We start from the raw sequence: 27,962 nt of genomic DNA on the forward strand, positions 1-27,962 counted from the left end.
ATCCTAAGGCCTTGTCGTCAGGCTAGTGCAATATCAGGAAGAAAAAAATAAATACGAAAAACTTTTATTTATTTCGAAAGCAAGAAAATTATTTACTACTATCTACATCCTTCACCTATGTTGTTGAAAACGTAAGTAAAGCACCTAAATAATTCATGTCGTGGCCGCATCGTAAAATTTATCATTTAAGATATCGTAAAACAAAAACGGCCTCATATAAGGGCCAATGGGGCCTTCGGGCCGGCCAGTTAATGGATAGACTGGTCAAGGGTCCAGTTTTTCCTTTAGATTGAACTTTTCACCAGCTTTCTCCATCCATTTCCATATTTCAAAATGTTCAGGTCTCCGTTCTACAGAATTCTGAATGACAATATAATCGGTTACACAAAGACGTTTTATTTTATTTTTATTGTATACATAATCTGAAATAAAAAGACGTTTATAACGGTGTGGTGGAAACACATACTGGACACAGTTTTACTGTCCACCAGGACGTCGAACAGATTTAAATAATTAATTACGATACTAAGGCCAATGATATACTAATCATAACAATATAGTCATTAGTCAATCATATGTGTAACTTAAAGGACTTGCCTCACACATGACTCTAGTCTTTAGGAGTTTCTAGTAGTCTAACCTAACCCTTGTGAGTAAATACAAAATTTCTGAATGTATCAGTAGAATTCTGCAAATGGGAAAGTAACGCCTGAGGAACAACAAACAGCAAACAATGCCGACGGCATGTTGTTGTGAATGTCACCAAAAGGCGAAAGGCTGGCTTTTGATGAGTTTCTTTTTTGTTGATTTTTAGTTATCATAGTATATCTATTACTATTATTTCAGTATTATACATATATTCATTTTACAAATACATGAAACTACAACTAGTCTTTTGGATATTTTTGTTAAAGCGGCAGAAATCATACAACCAAAAAACATGCTAAATATATATTTATAACACGATCAAAAACTGGCCTTACGACTCTGGTACATCCTCCTTGGCATTTTATTATAGACAAGTGATAATTCGTATCTGAATACATTTTATGATATAATCTTTTTTCTCAAACAAATCGCGCCATCTCTTCTTTAGCATTAGCTAACTTGAATCATAATATGAGCATCATCGGTTTCCATTTATCTTAAAAGCATAAGACCAATACAAGGGTACTAATGTTAAAAGTTTATTGGTATACATGGGCATTGAGCTTACATGGAGATAGGCCACGTGCAGATGTATACCTCACAACCTTTGATGTGTTGAATTTAATTTTTGTTGACAATGTTTGTAAATTTAGGTAGGATACGTAACAAAAAAGTAAATATTTTTATTAGCTTGATAAATCACTTTGACGAATAATGTTGATAAAAAGTAGTAATGTATGACATGACATGACAAATAACACGAAATCTTCAGTAATATTTCAGTTTTCAGTAGGCGTCTTTAAACTTAACGAACATACATTACAGATTTGATTTTTTTTGCCGTTGTCTCAGTCGGTATATACTTGGTACATCCTGTTAACTTCAGAGTGAAAACACTGCACTTATGCAGATCACGCAGACCTACACGAGATGTCATCTGTCGTACATAATAAGTACCTTTCTAAGAGATATTCACTTCAGAAGTATCCTTAGACCTCAACCTTTAAGAGAGCTGGCAGATAATCACTAATATATACTTATAGCATGGAGCATGGAAACTGTGTAACTCCACTCGAATTTGTAGAATACTAGAAAAGAACTAACTTCTTAATATTCCCACGGCATGGTCACGCACTTTAAGTGGCTATGTTTGTCCATAAACAAACAGCATTTATCTTATCTGGTTATCTACGGCAGGGGAGCGGGGGTCAGGCCCGTTAGCTTCACCGCATACTGCACAGCTGATTTCACATATCTGTGACCGCCGCGTCGCGCGCTCGTCTCTGCTGTTGCAGAAATGCCGGCAACTTAAATCTATTTGATAAATAGTGGCTAAGTGACAATCGTGTTTATTTGTAATTAGTGCACTGATATCCTCCTTCCGTGGGTAAGTTTTTGTATTCATGAAATATGTAACACTGTTAATTGCGTTACGGTTAACTTGATATTCGATTCTTAAGCATTGATACATTTTCAATTACAAGTAATGTAGGACAGATTCACTTATATGGCTTGGTTCCTGGTGTTGTTAAATTGTTGGTAGGGTGTTTTTGCAAACTGTGCGTGTTAGGTAACGAGCTTTTTCAAAATTCTTGCTCATATCACATTGCAAAATGGATATGCTGGTTTTTGGTTGTAAAAGTGTTGCCAAAGCATTTGCGGAAAATGTTTAATATTACAAAGACTGAAGGTTATACATTTCAGAGGCATTATCAACACATGAGTCATTTTCATTGACTTTTATCAGTCAATACCTTATATGAATTTATATTTTAAGAAAACTTGAGTAATTTTTATTTTTTATAGGGATATCGTCCATAACAGTTTTTATTATTCGTATTTAGCCACTAAACATTCTAGTCTTCGTTTATTTATTTTCTAAATTATACCAGATATTTGTACGATCTATAAACTTTACTGTTCGGTGAACTCTTTTAAAGAGGTTTTAATCAACATGTATGATAATATATTCTTTTTGAAGTCGTAAATGAGGATAAGCATAATTTATGCAAATATAATATTCTTATTTGGTTATAATAAAAATATATACCACAAATACCGAGTTGCGGAATTAAATTAATTGTATCTCATAAATAAGTGATCTCCAAACAGGTATAAAGTAAATACTTTATACGGCGCATAATAGTTACTTATATTCACATACTTATACATCTTACTGATTTCAGTTATATGTGTATATAAGTAACTATTATGCGCCGAAATTACCTTCATCGTTTACTAAACTTTGAGGGCAAACTATAGATACAGAACTATAAACTAAACCACACACATACCTAAACTACAGATTAAAGCTTATCAAAAAGGAATTCGGGTAGTGGTGAATCACCTAGTTAAACAAGGCATACCAAATAATGTCGATTGTGTGAATAATAGAAATATCTGGGCAACTTTTATTCAAAGCGTTTAAATATATCTAGTTCGATTCGCGAATAAACAAACTATTTGGTAAAGCATAGAAGATAAAAAACCCCTCCAGTAATAGACTTCACACTATTATACATTCTTATCTGTTACAGACTAGACATATTCTAATTTCAAATGTTATAGACAAAATAAATTATATCCCACGCTCGCTATTAAAAAACGATCATTATCTTGAAATACAATTGTATGCACGGCTCATTTTATACAGCCTCTTTAAACAGACGAGTTCTTTGTATCAGTTGTATTGTTTTTCCATTTTCCCATAACGATTTTCTATGTAAGTCTCAAGTCTCACTATTGTCTTACACGACATACTGAACCAAACAACATTTTTAACTTTATAGGTATTGTATTTGCGATTAGAAATATAAACGTTTATGGATATCCATACTTGGAAAATATTAATTGTCACCTATTTACTTCTTTACATTATCTCGGATATATTTTAATTGAAAATAAGAAATTTTTTATAAAGCTAATGTGCAAAATATTCTTAATTCTTACTCCAACAAAAAAAGTTACACAAAGTACGAATTTTCTTTTTTATTACATTAAAAGAGGCTTTATTATTATGTTGTACATACATTGTTATTTTACACATATTAAAAGACAACGGAAGAACACCTAAGTGATGGTTAGCGTGCATTGTGTCTTCCGTAACTAATTGTCAAAGTGCGACATCACTCATGCGCACTGAATTTTCACAAAACGACGCCATCAACACTAAATCTTGAAACCGTAACAAAACCTCATCTTGTTACAATACACCGATACTTTGTTTTGTTCATAGCACCATATAGTAGTTGTGCGCTTCGGTTTCACCCGAAAATACAATCCGTCGGCGTTTAAAGTCTTCCTAGATTGTTTTGGTCATATTAATATAGATTCATAATATTAGTATAGATCCGTTTACAAAAGTGGTAACAAAAAAAATCAGAAATAATTTATTTCTATTGCGTCTAAATTAAGACCTGCAATCAGGTATCAGTTGCAGGTATGATAGAGCATTCGTAATAATGTTTAGAACTATTCTCGTGAAATCTGAGAGTTGGTTAATATTTCTTGTAATCACTTGGAACTGCATAATTCGTACATTGGTCGCGGTCGCGTGAAATAGTCCGACATCGATACGTCACGGTGTTGTCAATCAGAGCGATGCGCCTACACAATTGCAAGTTCGACCTCGAAGCTCTAGTCTCCGATTTCACTTGTGAAATTGGTCAACAAAAATCTTAATCCATGTTGGAAGATGAGGAATAAGTTGTAAGAGCCTTTCCTAAAATGTCCCAGAAACACTGTTGCTATGTTGACTATAATAATTAAAAAAATATTAAGAGTCTATTAAATGTATACGGAGTTATTTAATTCATTTGTTACATTCGGCTTGCTTACGTTTTAATTGCCTTATTAATGATATATGAACGAAAACGGAGGTTTTGACATCAGATTTTTAAATGTGTTTTCATGCGTATTTTCTATAGACAAGTAGGTGTTGTCTTACCTTAAAAGAACCTAAGCATGAGTTTCAGAATCGTGACTTCTATCGATTGACTCATGTTGTTCAAAATGGTCGCGTCAAAGGTCAGATTTACTTTAAGATTGAAGATTAAGAGCGTTGTAAAGCTTACCGCTAATATTTATGAATGTTAATATCGTACTGGATTTGGGCATACGGGAGTCATAATTTCTGAGTTCCTAGGGCATGCTGGTTTCACCACAAGGTGACTCCGGGGTGGAGAGGCTGTGCTATACCCATTTCTCTTCCATAACTATGCTGTGGTGTAAGCGTCAACCTCGTATGCGAAGTTACGTCTGCATTAATGTGTTAGAGTTTAGTTAATGAGTTAGTGATATTACATCATATTTAAGTAGTTATTAAAGTATTATTAATGATATCGACCCTCATATATCATATTTGACAGCTTGTTTTTTATTTATTCAATAATTGCAAATACATTGAAAATATCCATTTCAATAGGTACATAATAACATTAGCATAAAATCCGCAAATTTTATACTTTATCTTAAATATAGAAAGAATGATTGTTTAATCTGATTTACTTTAAGTATGAAAAATAACCACAAAGTCAGGGAGCAAAACTTTGTTTGTCATAGTTTCTAATTCACGGAAGTGACCTATAACATTATTTGTTGTATTCTAGATTAAAAAAAGCTGCTACCAATATATAATATGAACATTAAAAATCTTCTATTAAATAAATAATTACTTACATATACACTCATGGAGCTATAGCGCGTTCATTGAAGGAACTACTTTTACGAATTAAAAAAAAATAAGTTTGGAAAGTCTATTTTCAAAGAAAAGTTTTAGGCTACGATCGATTGTTTGTTTTATTAAAAAATGGGCAGGAGGTTCAACCGACCAATGCCGGAAGGCATGAAGGCGAGTGCGTTGCCGGCGTTTGAAGTTACGTTGATCCCTTAAAAGTAATGACGCTATATACTTAAATCAGTAACAAATTGCTTAATAGTACGTACGTACTTTCCAAAAATGCTATTTACTTAATCTTATTACGCAAATCACGTAAGATTCATTAAATAAATGATTCAATCGTCTAATGATCAAACATATTAATTTCAAGTACAAATATGTATATTTAACGATAGTATCGTTTATTTTAGTAATTTGTAAGTAATTAGCGTAGATAAGACAAATGACTTAGAACTAAGCGATAAAGCAGAGCGATGAACTGGGAAATTCGTTATTTCCAAACTATAACAAATAATAACAGTTACCTGTTTGAATAATTCTTGTAACAAACAGTTTTAATACAAAAACAAGAACAGTTTTGATAGTTTAATTCTCTTTATAATTTGTATTTGTGCAAAGTTTAATAACTTTCTTTTTTTGATTATGTTAATTTTTTGGACTAATACTTAATTTTGCTGGTCGTGTCCACATTAAAAGACGGAACCGTTTTAATATGTTTATATGTACGTCTATTTGGTTGTTACGTCACATTTACCAAAATTGGTCCAAATAAAACTATACAATAATAATAAACTATCACTGTTACATTCCGTTCCTTCCTCGGGCCACATAATTCATCAGTTGTAATTCGAGCAAAATTGCAAAAATACACATGATAGAAAAAAAAACTGTGTGTACATTAATTAATTAACCGGAAATTATTGTGTGTAAGAATAGAACATTTTGTTTGGTTCTGTTTATGATTATCTCGCCTGAATTCTCCTCTTTTCACAAAAGATAAAGTTTAGTGCGGAGTAAGATACAGGCTTTGTGTAAATCTGCTTCCTTACACTGTCTCAGTTTGACTTTCAATAGTTCTTACATTTTTGAATGCAAGTTCGATATAATTCTCTTACTATCTAATATCAAGCACCAATTCCTATAAGGTCGGCAACGGAGGTGCCCTGCGAGGCCTCTGACATTGAGAGTGTCCATGTGTATCACTTAATATGATGAGTCTCCTGTCAGTTTGCCCCTGTTCGATAAAAAAATACCCGTAACGCCGATTTCCCAACCTTGAAATCGAGCCGTATGAAACTCATTATTCGCAAAGTCTTTGACATTTGAAAATTGTGACACAACGATGCGTAAAATCAACAGACAAAGTTGCGTACACAAATTTAATAAGTGGAGAACAAAGTGTAATTAAACGCAACCAAAAACAAATAATACGAAAACCCGTTTCGCAACACAATCTGCCAGGGCTATCCAGTTACAAAAATCGTGTTTTTTTACATTAAAAGCAATTTCAGTATGTCTTATATATGGTATAACTTGAGAAACGTTGTATGTGGTTCGCAGGTAATTTTTATGTACTATATTATTTTAGGTATTAAATCATGTTTGCCTTCATAATTGAATGGAAGATAATTATGTGTTGACTTGTATTATGAGAGTAAACATTACACCCTAGTTAGTTTTTGAACTGTATAGAATATTTAAATGAGCAATTGAATTCATTGACAGTTACAAAATGATTTTTTTTTATTGTCTTGAAGAGATATCTCGAATGGCCGCCAGTTAACCTCCTTTTCAAATTAAAAGATTAAATAATGATGTAAATTATATTATATTTCTGAATGCAACGTTAATAAATACAATAAACTTTATTGTTTGACGCATCGCAATTAACAACTAAGTTAAAACTGAGTTTAAGTTGTACCAAACCAATTAAAAAGCGTCATTATGTTAAATATTTTATAGAAATTACTGCGTTTTGTGTACATTACTGTCTTTTGCTTGTATCTATCAAAGCTAAATATTTATTCATATGTTGAGTATTTAAAAATAACCTTTTTTCACAAACACCTAATTATATTTTCGCACTTATTCGTAATTTTTACGTTATTTATTTCACTCAAGATACCTGAAAGAAGTCGCTTATTAGCGGTAATGCAGTTACAACATTCACCGTGCGTTTATGATTAATTTTAAGCATTACGTGAAAAAAAAACTCAACTGAAGAATATGCCTAAGGTTATTATATTGTAGACACAACCTAAGCTAAATAAAGGTCATTCAAACGAGCATTTGCATTTTTCGTGACTCACTATTTTGACATTCAAATAATTAAGAATGGAATGCCTTGCGAAATATTATTCGAATCAAATAATTCAGAAACGTGCTAACCTTATTACTTTTATAATAATCATATACACACATGAATTTATCTAAAACTCAGAAATCGCAATTTATTCCTTAACGCTTTTTATTGCCATATTTTATACGGAAAACTCTTTCTTTAAAAATTAAAAGATTTGATTTTCATACAGTTAAATAGCACGAATTTTTTCTAAGAAAAAAATGTAATGGGTGATTAAAAACGAGATACACATTTATTACAAAAATATCTTTATTATGCAAAGAAATGAAAATGTGAAATTCGGATCAACCTCTGCATTTAATTTCGTTCGTTTTTTGAATTTAGGTCCGTTTAAAAAATATAAAATTTATTTGGCAAGAGTGAAGAGAGAGTGATTCAGCAAGGACAAATTAAAAAAAAATAGAAAGATCCGGCAAGAAGGTTTATCTTAAATACATAAAAACACGTGTAAAATGTCACGGTCAGCTTATTCTTGATCGTGACATTGTGACAATTGACGGTGCAGGTAACGTGGTAAGAATCCATAGTTGTGCTGAGTATGAAGCCATACATTAAAACACGCGCTTAATACATTTTGCCAATTTATAATGATTACGTTTTCTTTAATACGTGATTAACATTTGATTAAAAAGTCAGTACATAATTTTACAGCATATGCAGTTAGCTCAGACATCTAAACAAATTCCTGATGTGGGCCTTTAAAAGAATTTCAGTAAAATTTCTCAATTATAAGTACCAAATTTATTGGTAAAAAGCCATACAAATATATATGATTTAAATGCACAGGTACACTGCTAGTAAGTCATTTAAATTTTAAATTGTTCCATCAATGTAGCTAATAAAATATATAAATACCATATTACTTTACCAGAAAACGTTATTTTGGTTGAAAAAGCCATTGTCCTATATTTTTAATTAGTCATCAATCGCCTTTTCAAAGTAAGGTTAGAATGAGCAGTGTTAGCCAGACTTAGTAGACGATTTTCAACCCTAAGGTTGTAAGCTTGAGCCCCGGCTGTGGATTCTACTCTCTTTGGTCACAGGAAAAGAATATCGCGAATATTCCTAAGACCTATTTGCCTATATAGACGTATAGATTATATACCTTCCAAATTTAAATGTTAATATCTTTTAAAGATTGTTAACAAATAGTTAAATTACATGTTATTACTTACCAGTTCTTTAAAAACATGAAATCGTAGGTAAATGCATGTATCGAGTGCATAATAAAAGTGCGCTTGCGATGTTGTGAAAAACTTTTCATAGCAAAAAGCGTGACACACCGTTATCATTAATCGATTCAGAACGGGATAGCTCGGATAAATTAAATCGATTCTGTTTCACGCGTTTATAACTGATTGTTATAGTAAAGCCAGTTGCAGACCGAACACTAAGCTATACCGAGGCTAAACTAAGCTATGCCAAGCAAGCTAAGCTAAGCTAGAAATAAATAGCGTGCACACCAACAGCTAAGCCAAAGCTCAGTCAGTGTTGCGTGGTTCAATTAGACGGTCGTGCAAAGGGTGTCCGGGGAAGCGGGAGGGGCTTAGCTTAGCTCGTGTAGCTGCGCATCGGCATACACAACTAACTTAGCTTCGCATATTTTAGTTAGCTCACATAGCTTAGTTCGCATAATTTGCGGTCTGCATACAAGTATGGAAAACTGCGACAGCTATGCGAGCTAAGCTAAACTAACTTAGCTTAGCTCTTTGTCTGCAACCCGTATTACACTCTGTTTACATTTTGTCTTTTAATAGATTTTTTAATTATCGTTAATTTGTTATTGCGGGGTAAAGGAATTATTTACACAGTATTAGGTATATTTCACATGGTATCTATCGCGTATTTAATAAACAGTAAGTATAAACAATTTGTTTAATACTGTACTTTTTTACGATTAAAGTTAGTCCAAGAAGAGCAAGAAGTTTTTGTCACCACTACGTCTATATGACACAATATTTTACAAATTTATCTGTGGCGTCATTTAGTTGCATGCAACGCATGCGCGATATAGTTGACTTTTGGCGCCATACGATTATAATTTTGACTTTTGCTGATCTACTGAATAAAATGCATCCGAAATACCACTATTTTGTCGTTAAAGAGATTGAGTAAGTAAATATTTTTCGAGCAAAAATAAAGAAGTGAATTAACCCAATATTTTAATTGCGAAAATAACCAAGTACAGAAACACCTTACGTAAAAAATACAATATAATAAACAGATAGGCGAACCATGCTATAGAAACATAATTGTAGTTATCATTCGTTTATTGAACCTTTAGAAACTGGCTTCTCAAACAACATTGATAATAACCAAGCGAACCTGTACTACCTTAAGAAGATGTGACTTTCAATCAATCCAAATTAGTACAATCCTTGACTTTCGCCATTCAATAGATACCAAATAAATAATACATAAATCATGATAAGTAAAGGTTAAAGAGACTTTACAATTAGGTATATTCATTTGTTAGTCCATAGAAACAATATATAGAATACAAAAAGAATATTGTTCGTATTAACTTTGCCGATTGAACAGAAAAGTCGTTATCGATAGACGAAAGCTATTATTTACCTTAATTGTGACTAGAAAGTGGTACTTTCTCGGTATTATGGCAGCAATTTTAAACTTCACGTTTATTTTGAAGAAGATTTCAACAATCCGAGTTATTGTCACGCTGTTATTTGTTTATGTTAAAGCGTAAAGTGTTATAAAATGCATAACTAACCGTTTTTTACGCTGAAGCCGTCTATGCGGAATTGCAGTACATCTGTAGGGAAAATAGATTTCTATAATCTCAGACTGGAACCCAAAGCAAACAGAATAAATAAAATTAGAAACCTTTGTCCGCGACTAATATTTTTAAAGTATTTTCAAGTAGGTCTTTGTAAACTAAAATTAACCAAAACGATTTTTTCTCTTTTATAAAAAACGTTTCCATAAAAGTCAATTTAGTTAATAGCCAAACGTAGGTTAACGTAATAATACGACGAACTTATAAAACGTCAGTGGCGTTTGGCCGGAAAATATTGGTTTTGCAGTAAAATACAAATTCAACACACGCATCATGAAAATAAGTCTAAACTTAATTTCGGCTTTGACTTTAAGTAATAAATTATTAACTTAGAAACTAATGGTATTAAACATATGATTATATAGCTTTGAACTATTTATGTACACTAATATGACACGAGTATGACCCTGGTTAACTTAGACTTAACTTCGCAAAGAAGATTATGCGAGATAAGGTTTCGTGTCTGAATACAAATCTTTGAGAACATAAAAAGATAATATGCTTAAAATTGTACTTTGTTTATTGGCATTACAAACAACAAAAAATAATGTAGTGTTCAGATAGTTACCACACAAAGTTCAGACCGGATATATTTAAAATGATTTTGATATTGAAATGTAATTTTAAAAGTTCAAGAAATTAATTTTTTTTGCAATAAACTAACGTCATAAAGTATTGTTATGTATCAATGTTTCAACGGTGTTAAAAAGTATGTTTTAATGTTATATGACAGCAATGCATCACTGTTTTGACATTAATAATCCATTATTATTGACAGTGACACCTGGCCAAGTCATTTGTAGCAATGAATCTTCAAAACTAGATTAGGAATATAGCTTAATCATTACTCTTTGTAATAGCTATAATAATTTTGATTAACACTTTGTGAACGTATAATATTACCGCTATTTTTACTTTTTCTAGAAATAGTTTATTCCTAATTCTAACTGTAAATATGTGTTTAAAAGCACGAAAGGCTCGAATTAATAACGATTCAATCTACCAATGATATTTTGTGAATCTGTATTTATATACGTAAGGACTGGAATGTCGCATTCGTTTGCTATAGTGGCAAGTGTTTAACTATAGTCTAATCTGATTTAGTCTTAGTTTAGACGTAATGTCTAAATAAGCTCATAGAACGCTGCTAAATTTTTCTACTAACTATTTATTTATAAATACAGCAACACAATTTTTTTATCAATATTAATAATGTCCGTATTTGACAGCTCGACCATATTGACAATTTGTGTAGTAAAGGTATGTTCGTTGATTCAAAGTATGCCATAAGTATTTTTTACAAAACTATATCTACTTCTCTAATACGAATCTCGTACGACAAAATCCAATACTCTTTGGACGAACGATAGCTAAAATCGTTAGGGCCTCTATTTTATAAAAAAACGGGAAATATTTATTTAGCTTTAAATATTGAGACATGATTCAGTAATATTACGTTTTAAAATGAATCCTCATTTACATATAAGGTCTATAATGTTATCTATGATCTAATTGTACTGCGAATGTTTCGAGATTTTGTATTGTTAGGTACATACAATAACAATGAAGGAACGTGCCTTTCTGCGCGTTATGAAAGTAAATACGCAAATTAATGTAATATACACATTACAATATGCATTATTGATATTACAAATTACATGTTTCATGTGTAATTCAATCGATACGAGCGTGGCAAGTATATGCGTAGATATTAATTACGCTTGATGGCGCAATGTAATTCAAATTATAGCGGGTCAGAGCAACAGCGTCGCTTAGAAAACGTTGAGTAATTCGGTAATTAACATATTGGTTTTTTGCATATTTGCTATCTTTGTGTGATGTACAACTTTGTAGAAAGCCTTGGTAGGTCTTATTTAAAAAAAAATCTTCAATGTTACAAATGTTAACATTTAAGAAAATTCAATACCACGGATTTACCTCAATCCCTTAGATCACTTTCTAATAGCAGGTTACTATCGATTGCTTTCAAACAACTTACAATAATATGCTTAGTTAAGCACAAACGGCTTTAGAATATTGATTTTGCTATTTCCCGTGTAATAAATATAGATCAGAATATGAAACAACGGTCGCTGTTCGTGACAATGGGACAGTGAAAGTGTCGCCTTCATCCGTCCATCGGCACCGAGTTGGAGAGAAGTGCATGAAAATATTTTAATACATGCATTACGTTATTGTACTTAGCACTAATTAAGCCACAATGACGACACTGCCGTCATGGGTGCGCGGGAGTCACCTGAATGCATTAGCCAATATAAACTAGACTAGAACTTACGTCACTTGAGTTTTATATGATGTACTTGTATGTATTGGTATGTAATTTTTTTAAATTGACTAAAATAATAAACGAATAAATGTGACGTTGAGATTTGTTAGAATATCACAAGTCCAATATGACGTTTTATTGTGTGATAATTTATTATTTTTGACTATTGACCGAAACAAATTTCAATGTCAAACAAATCACGGAAGCATAATAAATTACAAAATGATTTGTGCAATAGTAATATTATGGTAATTTTAATGAGGCTTTGTAAATATTGCTATTCACGTTACGATTACGATACCCATCAAACAAAACTGACACCAATTGCCAATACAAAGTGTACTCCGATTACGTCAGTTACAGGCTGTCAAGTATAACTTGGCGTGCTAAAGGTGCCTCGTACACTGTATTTGTTATTGAATTTCATTATTTCTGCCAAGCTCTTGAAAATAATATATTTATGTTAGTTATTATGTAATGTAGGTAAAGTATGTTTTTAAAAAGTTTTGTTAAATTGAACACTAAACGACGCTTGCAAGACCCCCAAACTTTCAAATATACATTTATTAAAGTTTGTCTTTTTCCACATGCCAACTTACACTTGGCGGACTGTATATTAGCACAATGTCTTTCTCACACAGGTGACACCTTTGCCCGTTCTCAATTTACGAACAATACTTTATATGAACTCGAAACGCGAGAACTAGGAAGTTGCAACTCAATACAGTAACCTCATAATTAGGTTTCCTTGTGACAGTTAAGTGCCACTTCATGCATGATTACTCTGTGGAACAGATCTTTGATTTCGGTCAATTATCAAGATATTTGCAATTTCAGGACATTTATAGCTCCTTAGGTTTTATTATTCAAAATACAGTCATGTTTGACATTAAATTTAATGTAATTTTAAGTTTTTCTATAAAATTAATTATAAATTACACCAACACCGAATTGTTAACCCTATTTACCTAGGTAAGATATATATTTTAGTTTCCGTGAAAAATTTGGAAAAACACACGTCAAACATCATTTATATGTACACTCTATACCTTTGTGTAAATAAGGACACTATGATACTAAATACGTATTTAACCAAAGTATCATATATAATTAGATTATTAAAAACATCTAAATTTAACCTAACATTCCATACGCTTGTCAGTAAAATTTTCGCTCATACTAAAAATATGGAAATTTAATGTAAACATATAATTATAATTTGTAACGAGACGAATTTGTTTTTAATTATTAATTAAATAAAGATTCAGAATAATATTTTAATTAATAAATTTTTAAAGTTTCAATGATGCGTCTTTGAGTTAAGCTACCCTAGCCCTCACGACCTTTTTGGAAGCCATATTTAGGATGACGAAACCATTTCATGTGGTACATATGTTTAGATGGTGATACAGGCCAGTCCCAGTGGACGTTTGATAACCTACCTAAGCCAGTCCTGAAGGTTCCAAAATATTATTTTATCAATTATTTTTTAAATAATTATAATGTATGTTCCTCATTGATAGAGTAGATATATCGCGAGAAACTAATAATAATATATCACAAAATAGTATAAAGATGATTCATAACAAACTAATAAAGAGATAAACAAAAAATCCCATTTTATTAGGGAGTAGATAAACTTGCTTTGTTTTGTGTACGGGTACACACATATAAATTTAAAAATGCAAACAAGGTGTAAAATCATAATCATAATTAATCAAAATGTTCTGATAATCACCTCGTTAAAGCGCCACAAATTAAAACTATTTACATTACCATAATATGACTGTTTAAAGACCATACAATAAAAGCAACAAACTTTCATAACGGTGTACAATAAATCTGTAATATTTGATTCTGCCTTTGTTTGTATTTGTGCCAAGGTCCCATCTCTCGAAAAGTTATCAATATACTGGTTGTATGTTAGTTTACGTTTGAAAGCGTAACAAACACACATTCGCATTTATGTTATATCACATTTCCATCATTTGTTGCACCGAAGCATAAATTTCCGGTGTCCTTTGTTTGACAAATCATAAGGTAGAAACGTAGGCGTGGCTCGCAATAAATTAGTTCAAATGACACAGATCAATGATCAATGAATTACAGACTAAATCCATAACACTCATTCTTAATGAATCAACAATATTGAAGAGTTTCATAACATGGTTTTCTTCATACGGCAGCCGTGTGACAATGATATTATTGGATATCGTGAACATTATTACTACAACTAATGTGTTTACAGCACGCACAGAGTAAAGTATAATTTTAATCCATATTTAGTTTCTTATTTGATAACATCAATTTTTCTTTTTAAGGATTTAAAATATATAAGATTATTCTTACCAGAAACACACGCCACCCATTCATTTTCTTCCTGCATATTGAACTCTGTTTCGCATAAATTTATGACAAAAATCTAATTATGTATTTAAGATTCAACAAAGGACCGAAATGTTTAGCCATAGTTATGTAAAAATCGATTAAACATATATAAATATGTAGTTTATATATAGTATACATACTGAATTAACAAGTTACTTTGGTAAATTCGCATTAGAAAATTAATATTTTTTGGTATTGAATTCGTTTATTAAAATATTTAGAAGTAAGTATAACTTAAATAACCGGACGTTAGCGTGTTGCTTATTTCTAGCATTAATATTTTGCTTCGCTTGTAGGTAATATGATTTACCTGCGGTAGGTTTGTGGTTGTATTTAGTGCGACGTTCGGTATGATTAGGTGCTGTGAGGTGACATTAAAAATTACTAGTTCAACATAATGAACCTACTATTTTATAATTCACACCGCTTGCGCGTATAATGAGCCTAAAAATTATCAAAGAAGCATCAGCAACTGGCCGCTGACCAATCGGTCGTTCCCGATATCGCTGAATGACGCCGCCTGATTGAGTCCATTTATGGAGTCCATAGTACTAAATGCAGGAATTTATTGGCAGTTGAATGTGTAAATAGTATAATTCACAAATGAACATTCATTCCAATTAGTCACAGGCCAAATAAAAACTTTATCCATTTGATAAATTAATTTAAACATTACCGGATATTCAAATAAAATCTAGAATAATTAGAATTATGAATACAGAACCTGTTAATCATTCCTCGGTGAGATCCTACTCTGCCCTATTGAGTTATGAATATTTTGCTCAACGAAATAAGATAATAAAACTAAAATATAATCGATTAACGATTAAATTTAATTAACTTCCGTCACAGTATAAAAATTTCATTTATCGATAATTTATATTGTCATAAGTATTTTACACGAGTAAGTATTTTGAGTATCTCCAATATATTAATTATATATGAAGAGGTATCCGTCTGCCTCAATTATGTTATATAATAATGGCTTCCTCATACAATATCTAGAATTTAGAATGTTCAGAGTATACTGTAAATTACGAAATAGTTACAAAAGTATTTCAGTCAAATCTACTATTTATTTTTCTACCAAAAAGTAATTATTATAATTACAAAATTTATTCGTCTGGTAGGTATTCGTAGGTTACGCAAAAGCGTAGCTAAAAAAGAGATGACATTGATTTTAAAACCACAGAGTATTACTAGAGGGTAGTACCTACTTCAGAATATTTCTATCGACTCAATTCAGTAGTGTTTATACTACGGAAATTTTTCGGTTTTCCAGATTTCATCAATGTGAGAAGCATGAGAAGTGATATGGCGTACCGTGGGCTGTCGCAGTATGTTGAGCTGGACAGGGCTGCGGACCCTAGTGATCAGTATACCCTCCAGGACCTCATAGGTGAAGGCACTTATGGGGAGGTGTACAGTGCTCGCGATAAGAAATCCGGAAAACGTGTTGCTGTCAAGGTAATCCAATTACAATTATTGTAAAAAAAATTAAAACTCCTGCATTGAAGACATTATCTTATTAAGTTATTATTATTGATTCCACAAACTAATAATTAGTTGGATAAATACAATTAAGAAACAGATTAAATATTAATGACATTAGATATACCACACCACAATCGATTACATTTAACAACTTAATGACGTTTTAATTTCGAGGTCCCAAAATGTAACCTTTTTTTCTGAGACTATACTGGTTCTATACCCTCTTTGTAATTTCATAACATGTTTTTGAACGTATAAATATATTGTAAACGTTGTTTTTATATCTATAATATTAATTTAAATAATTATAAATAATACTGAAACTATGTGACGTCTGCGTGTAATGAATAATACAAATGTATTGTTATAAGAGGCAAGTAGTTGCGTAGGCAGATCTTATCTCACCGGAATCCGTGTCAAGGTCACTAAACAATTCGTAATTTACCTACATCTATATAGCCTTTGTGTCAGTGGTCATTATTGTCCTGCAATTGAATAAAATAGCCTTAATCATTGTAGCAAAAAATATGACATTGCTATTAGAACTCAAGGTATACTTTATGTCAGTCAATATTTCTAATTATTCTAAATTTGTCAGATTCTGGAAAATATTGCTGAAAATATTGAAGAAATTGAAGAGGAGTTCCTAGTCTTTCGTGATCTCTCTAGTCACCCTAATATTCCAGAATTCTTCGGTTTATTTTTGAAGCGTGGAATTTCATCGGAAGATGATCAAATATGGTTCGTCATGGAGGTTAGTTGTTAACTGACTGTTTTAATTAATAATTCAAAATTATACGCCTAATGACTACTTCCTACTTCATATATAAAATGCGTGAAGCGTGTTGTTTGATTTCTGGAAAAACAATATTTGAAAATTTAAGACTTAATTTTAAAGTTGTATTGACTATATATATATATATACATTTTAGCTCTGTACTGGAGGCTCAGTCACTGACTTAAGCGCTGGAATGCGAGCAAGAGCTTCAAGTCTTACAGAACCACAGCTTGCCTATGTTTTGCGTGGTACTGTGCGGGCACTTACACATCTACACGCGCATAGGTGTATGCATCGCGACGTCAAAGGACACAACATTCTTTTAACCGAAAATGCTGAAGTCAAACTTGTCGATTTTGGAGTATCGTCTCACTTGGCTGCTACAATAGCAAGACGAAACACTTCAGTTGGAACTCCATATTGGATGGCACCCGAAGTACGTAATAAAAACATAACTATACCATAAAAGACTTAAAGAAATATGATAGAAATCTTAACATAAAATTACAGTCAACCCATGCGGGCCAAAATACAAATAAATAATTTCCTTAAAGTACCAAATTCATACCTTTCTTTTTCAGGTAATAGCTTGTGAACAACAGTTGGACCAATCTTATGACTGTAGATGTGATGTATGGTCAGTGGGCATAACAGCTATTGAATTAGCCGAAGGCGAACCGCCACTATCTGGGCTACATCCAATGAGAGCGTTATTCCAAATTCCTAGAAATCCACCACCAAGTTTATCCCATCCAGAACATTTTTCTCCTCAACTTACGGATTTTATTTCAGAATGCTTGGTCAAAGATATGAATCAAAGGCCGTTTGCGCGTGAATTATTAGAGCACCCATTACTATTAGCTGTTAGTAGTTTTGAAGATAATGTAAGTATGCTCCTAATTAATTGTAATTATGTTTTAATAGGGGTGTTTAGTTCTATCCAATACTTAACGTCTAGAATAGCAAATCTATCTCTATTTGGTAGCTACTTCATACATTTATATATTTAATTGAGACTCCTTTACAGATTCGTAAAGAACTTCAAGCTGAAATAAAAAGACAGCGAGCTGAGGGTCGAAATTGTCGAGCTCCTGAAGCAACGACAAAACGAGGCAAACTTAAATCCCATCGAAAAGCTAAAGCAGAAAAAATGTATACTGATGATCTTGCTACTCTTGAAGTCCTCACTGAAGAAGCTATTGTAGAACAACTTCAAAAGAGATATGCTCAAAACCAAATCTATACCTACATTGGAGATATTTTGGTGGCTGTTAATCCTTTTACAGACGTTGGAATTTATACAATAAGGGTACGTATAAAGTGCAACAAAATATTGTTGAAAAACTCCAAACTTAATTTTTATCAATTATGTTTTAGACTCAAGAATTGTATCAAGGACGCTGTCGATCCGATAACCCACCCCATATTTACGCAGTTGCTGATGCAGCTCACCAAGCTTTGATGCATCAAAAGCAAAACCAAGCTATTGTTATATCTGGAGAAAGTGGAGCAGGGAAAACTGAATCTGCAAACCTCATATTAAAACAGCTAGTGTACCTATCAAAAGTTAGCAATGATTTTATATACTTTCAAATACTTGTTACTATTTGAAAAATATTTGTTAATCTGACAATACTTGTGTTGTTATAGACTCAAAGTGGAAATTTACAAGACAAAATCTTGCAAGTAAATCCAATAATGGAAGCGTTTGGAAACGCACGAACTGGAATTAATGCTAATAGTTCACGCTTTGGAAAATACTTAGATCTAAATATGATGAAAGTTGGCAAAATATCTGGAGCTAGAATATCCGTGTATTTACTTGAACAATCTCGAGTTGTTCATCAAGCATTGTGAGTAAATATTTGTCAATACTTTTTACGTTAAAGTATGAATATAATAATTCAATATATTCCCGCGATTTACAGAGGTGAAAGCAATTTTCACGTTTTCTACTATCTGTACGATGGTCTTGAAAGTGAGGGTCGTTGGAGGAAGTTTTACCTCGATGAACAATTAAAATCGAGACATCGATATTTACAACCACTTTCCGTTACTCATCGCGAACATAACGTTTACCGATGGAGACAATTAAATCAAGCTTTTAAGGTAAATACTAAATGTATACGAAATTATACAATATTTAAAAAAAAAGATATACTTTTCCAAACACGTTTATATTGCATATATTTATTATTTTAGGTGGTGGGATTTCACGAAGAGGAAGTACAAGTATTATACAAAATGCTGGCGGCAATATTGCACTTGGGAGATATAGAGTTCGCTGAAACTGCGGAAGATAATTCGGATAATAGAGCAACTATTATTGACACTGCGCCATTACATAGGGGTCAGTAACTTTTATATAAACAAATATAATACGTTGTGACTTCATTAAAGTTTTGAATTTTGCCTATTTTAGCGTCATGTTTATTAGGAGTTGAAACCGTCGACCTTAGAGACTGTTTGACAAGCAGCAGTGTAGTTACGAGAGGAGAGACAATAAACCGATATTGTTCACCGGTAGAGTCGGCTGTAGCCAGAGACGCAACTGCCAGGGGTCTGTATGCCAGAGCCTTTGATAGAATCGTCGAGAGAATTAATGCTCTATTAACTCATAATCGACCACAGAGGTATGTAATAGAAGAACTTTAGTTTTATAGAGAGGAGCCTGGCAGTGGATTTGTTAGACATAAGCTATACGCCATTTGAGTAATGTAATTCAAGAGCAATGTTTATGATTTTTACAGTATTGATGAACTCTCTATTGGTATCCTGGATATCTTTGGATTTGAAAATTTTACAAGAAATTCATTTGAACAGTTGTGTATCAACGTCGCAAATGAGCAAATCCAGTATTACTTCAATCAGCATATATTTACTTGGGAACAGCAGGAATACATGGCGGAAGGGGTCCCGGTTGATCTTGTAGAGTTTTCAGACAACAGACCCGTTTTAGACATGCTGCTTTCACGACCTATGGGTCTACTTGCTCTTCTGGATGAAGAGAGCCGGTTTCCACGGTCAACAGATCGAAGCCTCATAGGTAACTACAAAGCTTCATTGTAAAATAATTGATAATAGTTCTTGCTAAAAGTTCATGGAATCTGTTCATAAATATATATATTTTTTTAATTTCTAAACATTTGTTGTTTTATATTTTTTAGAAAAATTTCACCGAAACATTAAGAGTAAATTCTATGTTCGTCCGAAATCAGATGCCATATGTTTTGCGATTCACCATTTCGCCGGACGTGTTGTATACCAAGCTGATGGCTTTCTGGAGAAAAACAGGAACTTTTTACCTCCAGAAGTGGTACAATTAATGCGACAGAGTCAGTACGATGTGATAAGATTTCTTTTTCAGTGCCCTATAACGAAAACGGGCAATCTCTACTCACCCTTGCAAGGCGATTTAGATTCCAGAACATTGGATGGACCTACATCAGGAGATTTTCGGGTAAGGCGAATCAAATATGAATATGTATTAACAACAATTATAAATCTATATAACATTGTATAAAATCCCAATATATATTTCTAACTAGCAATAAAATTAAATTATGTTTAGATGTATTTTTTACAATCTTTAAATTCTGGCCAGGAAATACGTTTTTTTGTATTGTTTGTTAAAACTCCAATGTGTCAGTTGCGGATTTCATTAGAATGGTTTTTCAGGATCGATTCAACAGTCGAGGTCTCGCATCACAATCCCGCGCTCAGCAGACGGTGGCCACTTATTTCCGATATTCTTTAATGGAACTTCTACAGAAAATGGTCAGTGGTACGCCTCAGTTCGTCAGGTGTTTAAAGCCAAATGATTCCCGATCGCCAAAACATTTCGATTCAGCGAAAATACTAAAACAATTGCGTTATACTGGAGTACTGGAAACCATAAGGATCAGACAGAATGGGTTTTCCCATAGATTGGCATATGAAGAATTTATCAAAAGGTAAAAGACAGATACTTGAAATAACCTAGATTATATCGAGATAACTTCATGGTACATATTTTAATTATTTTATCAAAATAAAGAAACCATAAATTTACATTAAAATTTATGGTAAATAATAAAATTTATTGTGCGGACTTTGCTAACAGTCACAGCTTTTTTTTCTTCATGCCTATATCCGTGACTATTTGAGAACAATATTTCTTTCAAAGATTGTCAAAGAACTCGAATATTCATAATTATTTACAGGTACGGCTTCTTAGCCTTTAGTTACAACGAGGAAGTCAAACCAAATCGCGATTCGTGTCGTCTACTTCTGATACGGCTAAGAATGGATGGTTGGGCGTTGGGTAAATCGAAGGTGTTCCTTAAATACTATCATCTTGAGACTTTAGCAAGAATTTATGAGGAACAGGTACGTTTAAAATCTATATTGTTTATAGTGATCATTAATCGCGGCCATTGAACCCTGTTTATTCGATCGAGTCCAAATTGACTAATTATATAAAAAATGTGCAATGCTCTTTAAGGTAAATCGGCTTCTGCTAACGTAACTTCTACTTAGTAGGTGCCGTGTTAAATTAAGGCTTTCTTGATTTTGTGAGCCCGAACAATACCTAATGGAAATTATTTTCGTCCCTATGAAATTAACTTATATTTATGTATTACGATTACATTCCTACTATTTACTTAGCTCAAGTACTTCTAATAATATAGCTAATAAAATTTCCAGATAAAAAAAGTGGTGCTCGTCCAAGCTCAAGTTCGCGGCTGGTTGGCCAGACAACGGTACCAACGCCTACGCGCTCAGATGGCGATATCAGCATTGACGTTGCAACGCCACGTGCGTGGCTGGCTCACGAGGAAGAGGTTAGAGAAGGAACGGCAGAAACTGCTTGCGAGGGAGTTCCAGAGAGAGCAAGATAAATCGAGAAAACAAGAAAGAGGTAGAGAGATAAATTATCATTCAAAGTAATATAAAAACGACTGTAGGACTTTCTAAGTGGCTTGTAATTCGGTCTTGAATACGGGCTTCAATTACCTAGAGTCTAGACCAAATAAATTGTTTATTCTATTTGCCATACTTACCGAGACAGTTTATATCATTTTAGAATGTGTATAGATTATATATGGAATCCTAAAAAAAACACTATATAGAGTGACAAGCACATGACATGAAATAATATAATATTATAGGCTCAGTATAGATAAAGGTGCGGGTAACAAAAAAGTACACTTTAATATTAAAAATAAGTTTCACTATGTCTTATGATTACTGCCGCCTACTCAGTAGGCGATTGGAGGACAACCATAAACAGCCTATTTAAAATGTATGATTTACATCATATACTTTAAAATCAGTTAAACAGTATTGCTAATTACAGTATTGTATTCATTCAGTAGTAAGGATATAAATTAATAGTACCACACATATTTCTATAAGGTTTGCTGAACAAAAACAAAGCCATGATGAAAGCGAAGGTGCTCAAACAAATGACGTCAGAAGAGAACAATAACGTCAATAATAAGGAAAACATATCCGATAAGGCAGCAGTCGTTATACAAAGTTGTTAGTATCCTTAATCCTTATTTATTTTAAAATCAAACAAACTTTATGTATTTATTTATTAATTGTACCTGGCATATTAAAAAAGGTGTAAAGATGGTAAAATTATCACTTAAAAATATACTTGAATTAACGTATATAAAAGAAATTTACAAGAAAATTATAAAAACTATTTGAATTATTAATTCAGATTATCGCGGCTATAACACGCGAAGAAAGCTTAAAAAAGGTCAAGCTCCGCCACCACCTAACCATGCTCCGCCAGCGCCACCTACACAGAAACTGTCTAACCATTCCGTACAAGAGAGAGCCGCTCAGCTTCAAATATTTGCAGAACGGGTATGTTACTAACGTAGTTCGATAATAATAACCAAGATGGCGTTATTCATAATTAATACAAAAATTTTACAAATACGACGTAGTTCGCGTATAGTACGATAGATGACGTTATCAGTGGTATTTTGTAAAGTTAGTTTGTCTTAGTTCGTTATATATTTCATAGATTATGAATTAAATGAATTTAACAATACAAAAACACTTTGAAGTTATCGTAGTTTGTTGATTATAACACAGATGGCGCTTTATACAATTAGAATTGTTATTCGTAAAAAAATAATTAGTTGATACTTCAACAAGTAACTGTACTATTAACTATATATATATTAGTACTGTAGTGTTTATAGATGAAGGGTAAGATAATTTGCTTTTAGTAAAGTATGTTTTCTATCGGTTCGCTGTTTGTAGACTGCAATCGCCTTTTTGTCAAGCCTTTTAATATGATGTTTTTAAATACATATTATAAATAATCGGAATTAAATAGGCACAGATATATGTCTGCCCAAGTATGCAATACGTATTGTAAGACGTCACATTTCGTTGATTCCGCAGAAATAAAGTTCGCTTTGCTTAAAAACATTATATTTTAATTTGACTAAGAAATGTGACTGTCCCATAGTCGAAACATTTACTTATTTATTTATTCTTTTATTTTAAGCCTTAAATTATTTCCCGATCCACTAATATCCGGTTATCCTATGTGTTAGTAAATATTTGTAACAGTTAGTATGTATCAGGAACCCTCTCCGGTAAAGGCCTCCTCCAAGGCTTGCCGTCTTTCTCTATCTCGAGCTATTTGCATCCATTGAGGACCCGAGATTTTTTTGGTGTCATCATCCCATCGAGCGTAAGGTCTGCCTCTGTACCGTTTGCCTGGTGGGCCTCTCCATGTAGTGACTACGTCCACCTGTGATCTGTTAGGCGTGCTATATGACCCGCCCACTTCCACTTCAGTTTTTTGGCGCGTCTCTGATCTTGTCTACCTTTTTAATGTTTAGCATGCTCCTTTCCATGCCTCGTTGACATGTGTTTATGTTGTTTTTTGTTTTATTTGTGAATTTCCATTGAAACATTTACCTATAAAAGTGTAAACCTTTATTAAAAATAGTATATTTATACATTTGTAGATACATAACAGAAACCAAGAAATCCACAAGAATTTACGCAGGAACAAATCGGGAATTCACCTGTCCGACATTCGAAAACCACCGGAGGATTACCGTCCGCCTCCAGGATTTACCTTGGTTCCTGCGATTATCAGAGGACAACCATCTCACCTAGAAATAGACTCTAGCAGACTGTCAAGGTAATTTCTATAAACAAACGGTTGAGTTACCTACTCACTGAATTTCTGGGGATTTTTTTTAATGGTGAAATCATCTTTATATATAATTTATATTCCATTTTTAGCATAATTTTTGTTTGATAAATATAATTTTAGTAAGCTGTAGGCATATAAAGCTAATACATAAATAAATATTGGTGGTATAAGTGATAACTACCCATACATATTAACTTTGTAATTAGCGTTTCAATACAGTAAGTTTTTAGATATTTTTTATTAAATATGACGGTTTCGTTTTGCTCCTGCTAGGCTTGCGTTACAATTCGTCACGAAATTAAATCTATATTGTAGCGCGACTGACAAATTTTAAATATTGTTTATGACTGACCTTATTCATTCTACTAACGAATACAGGAATAAAGAAAAAATAAAGGTACAACACGTTATTATATGATTTTAAAGTTATACTCGATAGATAACTTATATATAATTAAAATCTCTCACAGAGAGTATATAGATATATTATTTTAGCCGATAGCGTAAGTAACGGCTATTTGCTAAAAACTACAAATAATAATGTAATGTCTTGGTACAATAAAATTTAGTTTTGATTGCGTTTGGGCATCACATTCATGTATGAAGTAACACAAATTCTTGTTCACGCCACCATTTGTGGAATCAGTCCGTCGCCAGAGTTCTTGATGAGTCCTGGTACACCCTGGAATAATGAGTTTTATGATGAAGAAAATAATGTAAAGATACTTAGGTCTAACAGGTTAGTTGGTAGATACTTAAGAGTCGCCGTTGTGTTTTTGCGCAATAATAATTCAGTAGCGCTTCAGCCCTATATGGGTAGAAGCTAAATATAATAAAAAATAGCTTTTAAAGCTAAATAATGATAAATTTATGAGTGGATCGGGAGGGGATCAGCTATATGAAGCGGTATGATCCAAAACAATTTCACTTCGCCGAGCATCACACCAAGATCGACTCTTAAATTTAAAATTTAGTAAAAATTTATAGATTACGGCAGAGTCTAGAAAATAGTTGACTAAGATGAATTAATATCCAAAAATTGGTTTTAAGTGCGGAAAATGAGTCACCCTACTACCTATTTACAACAGTCCTTTAAATTTACTATTACTATATTCCAGGTCAAGCAATCACAGCAACGCTGAAGACAGACCACTTCAAAGCAACCATAATAGACAATTCTCCTCTAATAGACAGTGTGGTGGTCTTGTCAGGTATGATGATAATGACGTAAAATTCTATTGGCCTTAATTAATATTATTTTTAACTCGCATGCCACAGTAAGGATGGTTCACAAGGGTATGAGTTTAATGAGACTTTAGGTGCTTATCCGTTTTTTATTGCATTCTCTTGCTAATAATAAACCTCAAATAGTTAGAAAAAATCATCCAAAACGGATTTAAACGCGATTTATAAGGATAATCGTATTATTTATTTATATTTAAAATAAAATGTATTGAAGTCTATGCTACAAATTTTAGGTATATTATGATACACTTTTAAGAAGTAGTTCTTCGTGGCTTACACTACTGCTGTGATTCCATTCGAAAGGTCAATAATGCAATAAGTTCGTGTTTAAATCCGTTAATTTATTTAAATGTGTAGTACGCACGTAAGCTAAAAACAATATTACGGAATAAATTTCCTTATGATGGATTTTCCAGATTAACATTTTTTTATCTTTTAACGGATAATCAACATCTGTAATATATAGAAATCAATTAGTGTTCAAAACGTTAGAACGTTCATTTTGATAATAAACTTGGTTCAATTTGGTTAAGAATTCGTTTATAAGATAATTAGTATTTGTATTTTATATATACAGCTTTACAAACTCTAAGCGTGTCACGTAAAGCACTAAATTCATTACTTAAACATTAATTTAATCTTTAAAGTGTTAAATTAAATTTTAAATGACTTTCATTCAGAGTAAAAGTTGGTATAATAAAAAGTAATTACGCCAACCTTTCGACACTTATCTCAGGAGCTCTACGGCTCATGCATAAATTACCAGAAAGTAGGTTACCTCCGCGATGTTCTTGTAAAACAATTTTTAATAAATACCCAGTTTGTGAGGTTTTAAAAGACTCAATCGCCTTTTTGAGGATTTAACACCGTGCAAAGTATCTCATAACTAACCTAGACGAAACCTATGCAAAGATTATTTTGCATTCACAGTCGACAGTCGGTCCTCAGAACAAACTCCCTTATGGCAATCGGATTTTATACCTTAGACTGTCTTTTGACATTATATCCCTTAGCTCACTACATACATGACGTTTTCCAGCAAACAATAACTTACAAACATTACACACGCATTCATTATAGTATGAAAAAGTCTAAACACGTTTGGGTAATCACTAATCGATATCACTATTGTCTCTTTGTATTTTATTAGTATCCACCTGCTAATCGATTTTAGAAGTCATAGTCACCCATACACTTTGCACATTTATCACTCTATTTTGTAATGCACACAGCAAATAACTAATGTTTCCTTCATCGTTTCAGTAATAAAATAATAGAGCTGGTGAAAAAGTCACAAAAATCTGAACCACCGCCACGGCAAGTATACAGTCCAGCTTACGACCCAGAATCAGATTTGCGTAAGATTCTTAGAAATTCCCCAGAAATGCTCGCAAAACCAATCTTCAGTTCTGACGATGATTACGGACCGTTTCGCTTTAAGCAACTGCTACGACCGACGGTTGGACCCACTGAAAGCCTTCGTAAGAGGAAAGTGAAAAACTCAGGCCAAAATCCCTGGCTCTCGGACAGTTCACAAGATAGTAATAGCTCAAAGGACTTGTATAACAAACGGCGACCTCAAATAAGTATGGGAGTATATTACAATTAATTTACGACAGCTCTGACAAAGTATCAAAGAATTTTCCTTTCCATCCATAATTTATATGAACTACGAAATATAAGGTCATAACGCCTTTTTAATAATAATTATTTCTATATGATAAAGAGATTTAAACCATTTTTAGATAATTATATTACATAGTTTGTCCGTTTTTAAGTAAATATCTGTAAAATGGGTAGAAAATATTTTAAGTGCGAGAACCTTTAAGCATCTTTAATCTTCTTTAAACACCTTATCTTAAATTATTTACAAATGTATTCTTTTTTAAGATAAAAGCATTACCAAAGTATATTTTTAAATATGTTTATAAGTTATGTATAAGTGATGCCTTCATATTTCAAAATAAATTCTTTACTACTAAATACTTGAAATTGAAAGAAAATCATTGACGACTTTTGTGATAATGTGCCAATGATTATTGTTAGTTTGTCTATTATTGTTAAGGTACTTTTGAGTGTTTTGTTTGTGATGAATAGATCTTTATTTT

The 27,962-nt window shown here is 32.5% G+C and overlaps 1 protein-coding gene across 7 annotated transcripts; it reads left to right on the forward strand.

Moving 5' to 3' along the window:
- The first annotated feature begins 15 nt into the window (after positions 1-15).
- Positions 16-27,907, forward strand: LOC123715988 (myosin-IIIb-like). 7 transcript variants are annotated; one of them, XM_045671415.1, is made up of 24 exons: positions 64-131; positions 1,846-2,035; positions 16,443-16,627; positions 17,253-17,408; positions 17,587-17,868; positions 18,014-18,316; positions 18,460-18,741; positions 18,810-18,998; positions 19,083-19,285; positions 19,361-19,541; positions 19,635-19,782; positions 19,855-20,065; positions 20,183-20,478; positions 20,600-20,892; positions 21,111-21,385; positions 21,635-21,800; positions 22,119-22,332; positions 22,830-22,955; positions 23,143-23,291; positions 24,416-24,594; positions 25,256-25,348; positions 25,728-25,820; positions 25,888-25,905; positions 27,118-27,906. In XM_045671415.1, the coding sequence occupies exons 3-24, from the start codon at positions 16,463-16,465 to the stop codon at positions 27,461-27,463; spliced, it is 4,368 nt and encodes a 1,455-aa protein (XP_045527371.1). In that variant the 5' UTR covers positions 64-131; positions 1,846-2,035; positions 16,443-16,462; the 3' UTR covers positions 27,464-27,906. The 7 variants fall into 7 exon arrangements, with proteins under 7 accessions (XP_045527372.1, XP_045527371.1, XP_045527369.1 ...); XM_045671416.1 differs by lacking the exon at positions 1,846-2,035 and having other exon boundaries at positions 16-131; positions 27,118-27,907; XM_045671413.1 differs by lacking the exons at positions 64-131; positions 1,846-2,035 and adding an exon at positions 9,456-9,544 and having other exon boundaries at positions 27,118-27,907.
- The last annotated feature ends 55 nt before the right edge of the window (positions 27,908-27,962 follow it).

This window comes from Pieris brassicae, chromosome 11, assembly GCF_905147105.1.
Source record: "Pieris brassicae chromosome 11, ilPieBrab1.1, whole genome shotgun sequence".
NCBI classification, from domain to species: domain Eukaryota; kingdom Metazoa; phylum Arthropoda; class Insecta; order Lepidoptera; family Pieridae; genus Pieris; species Pieris brassicae.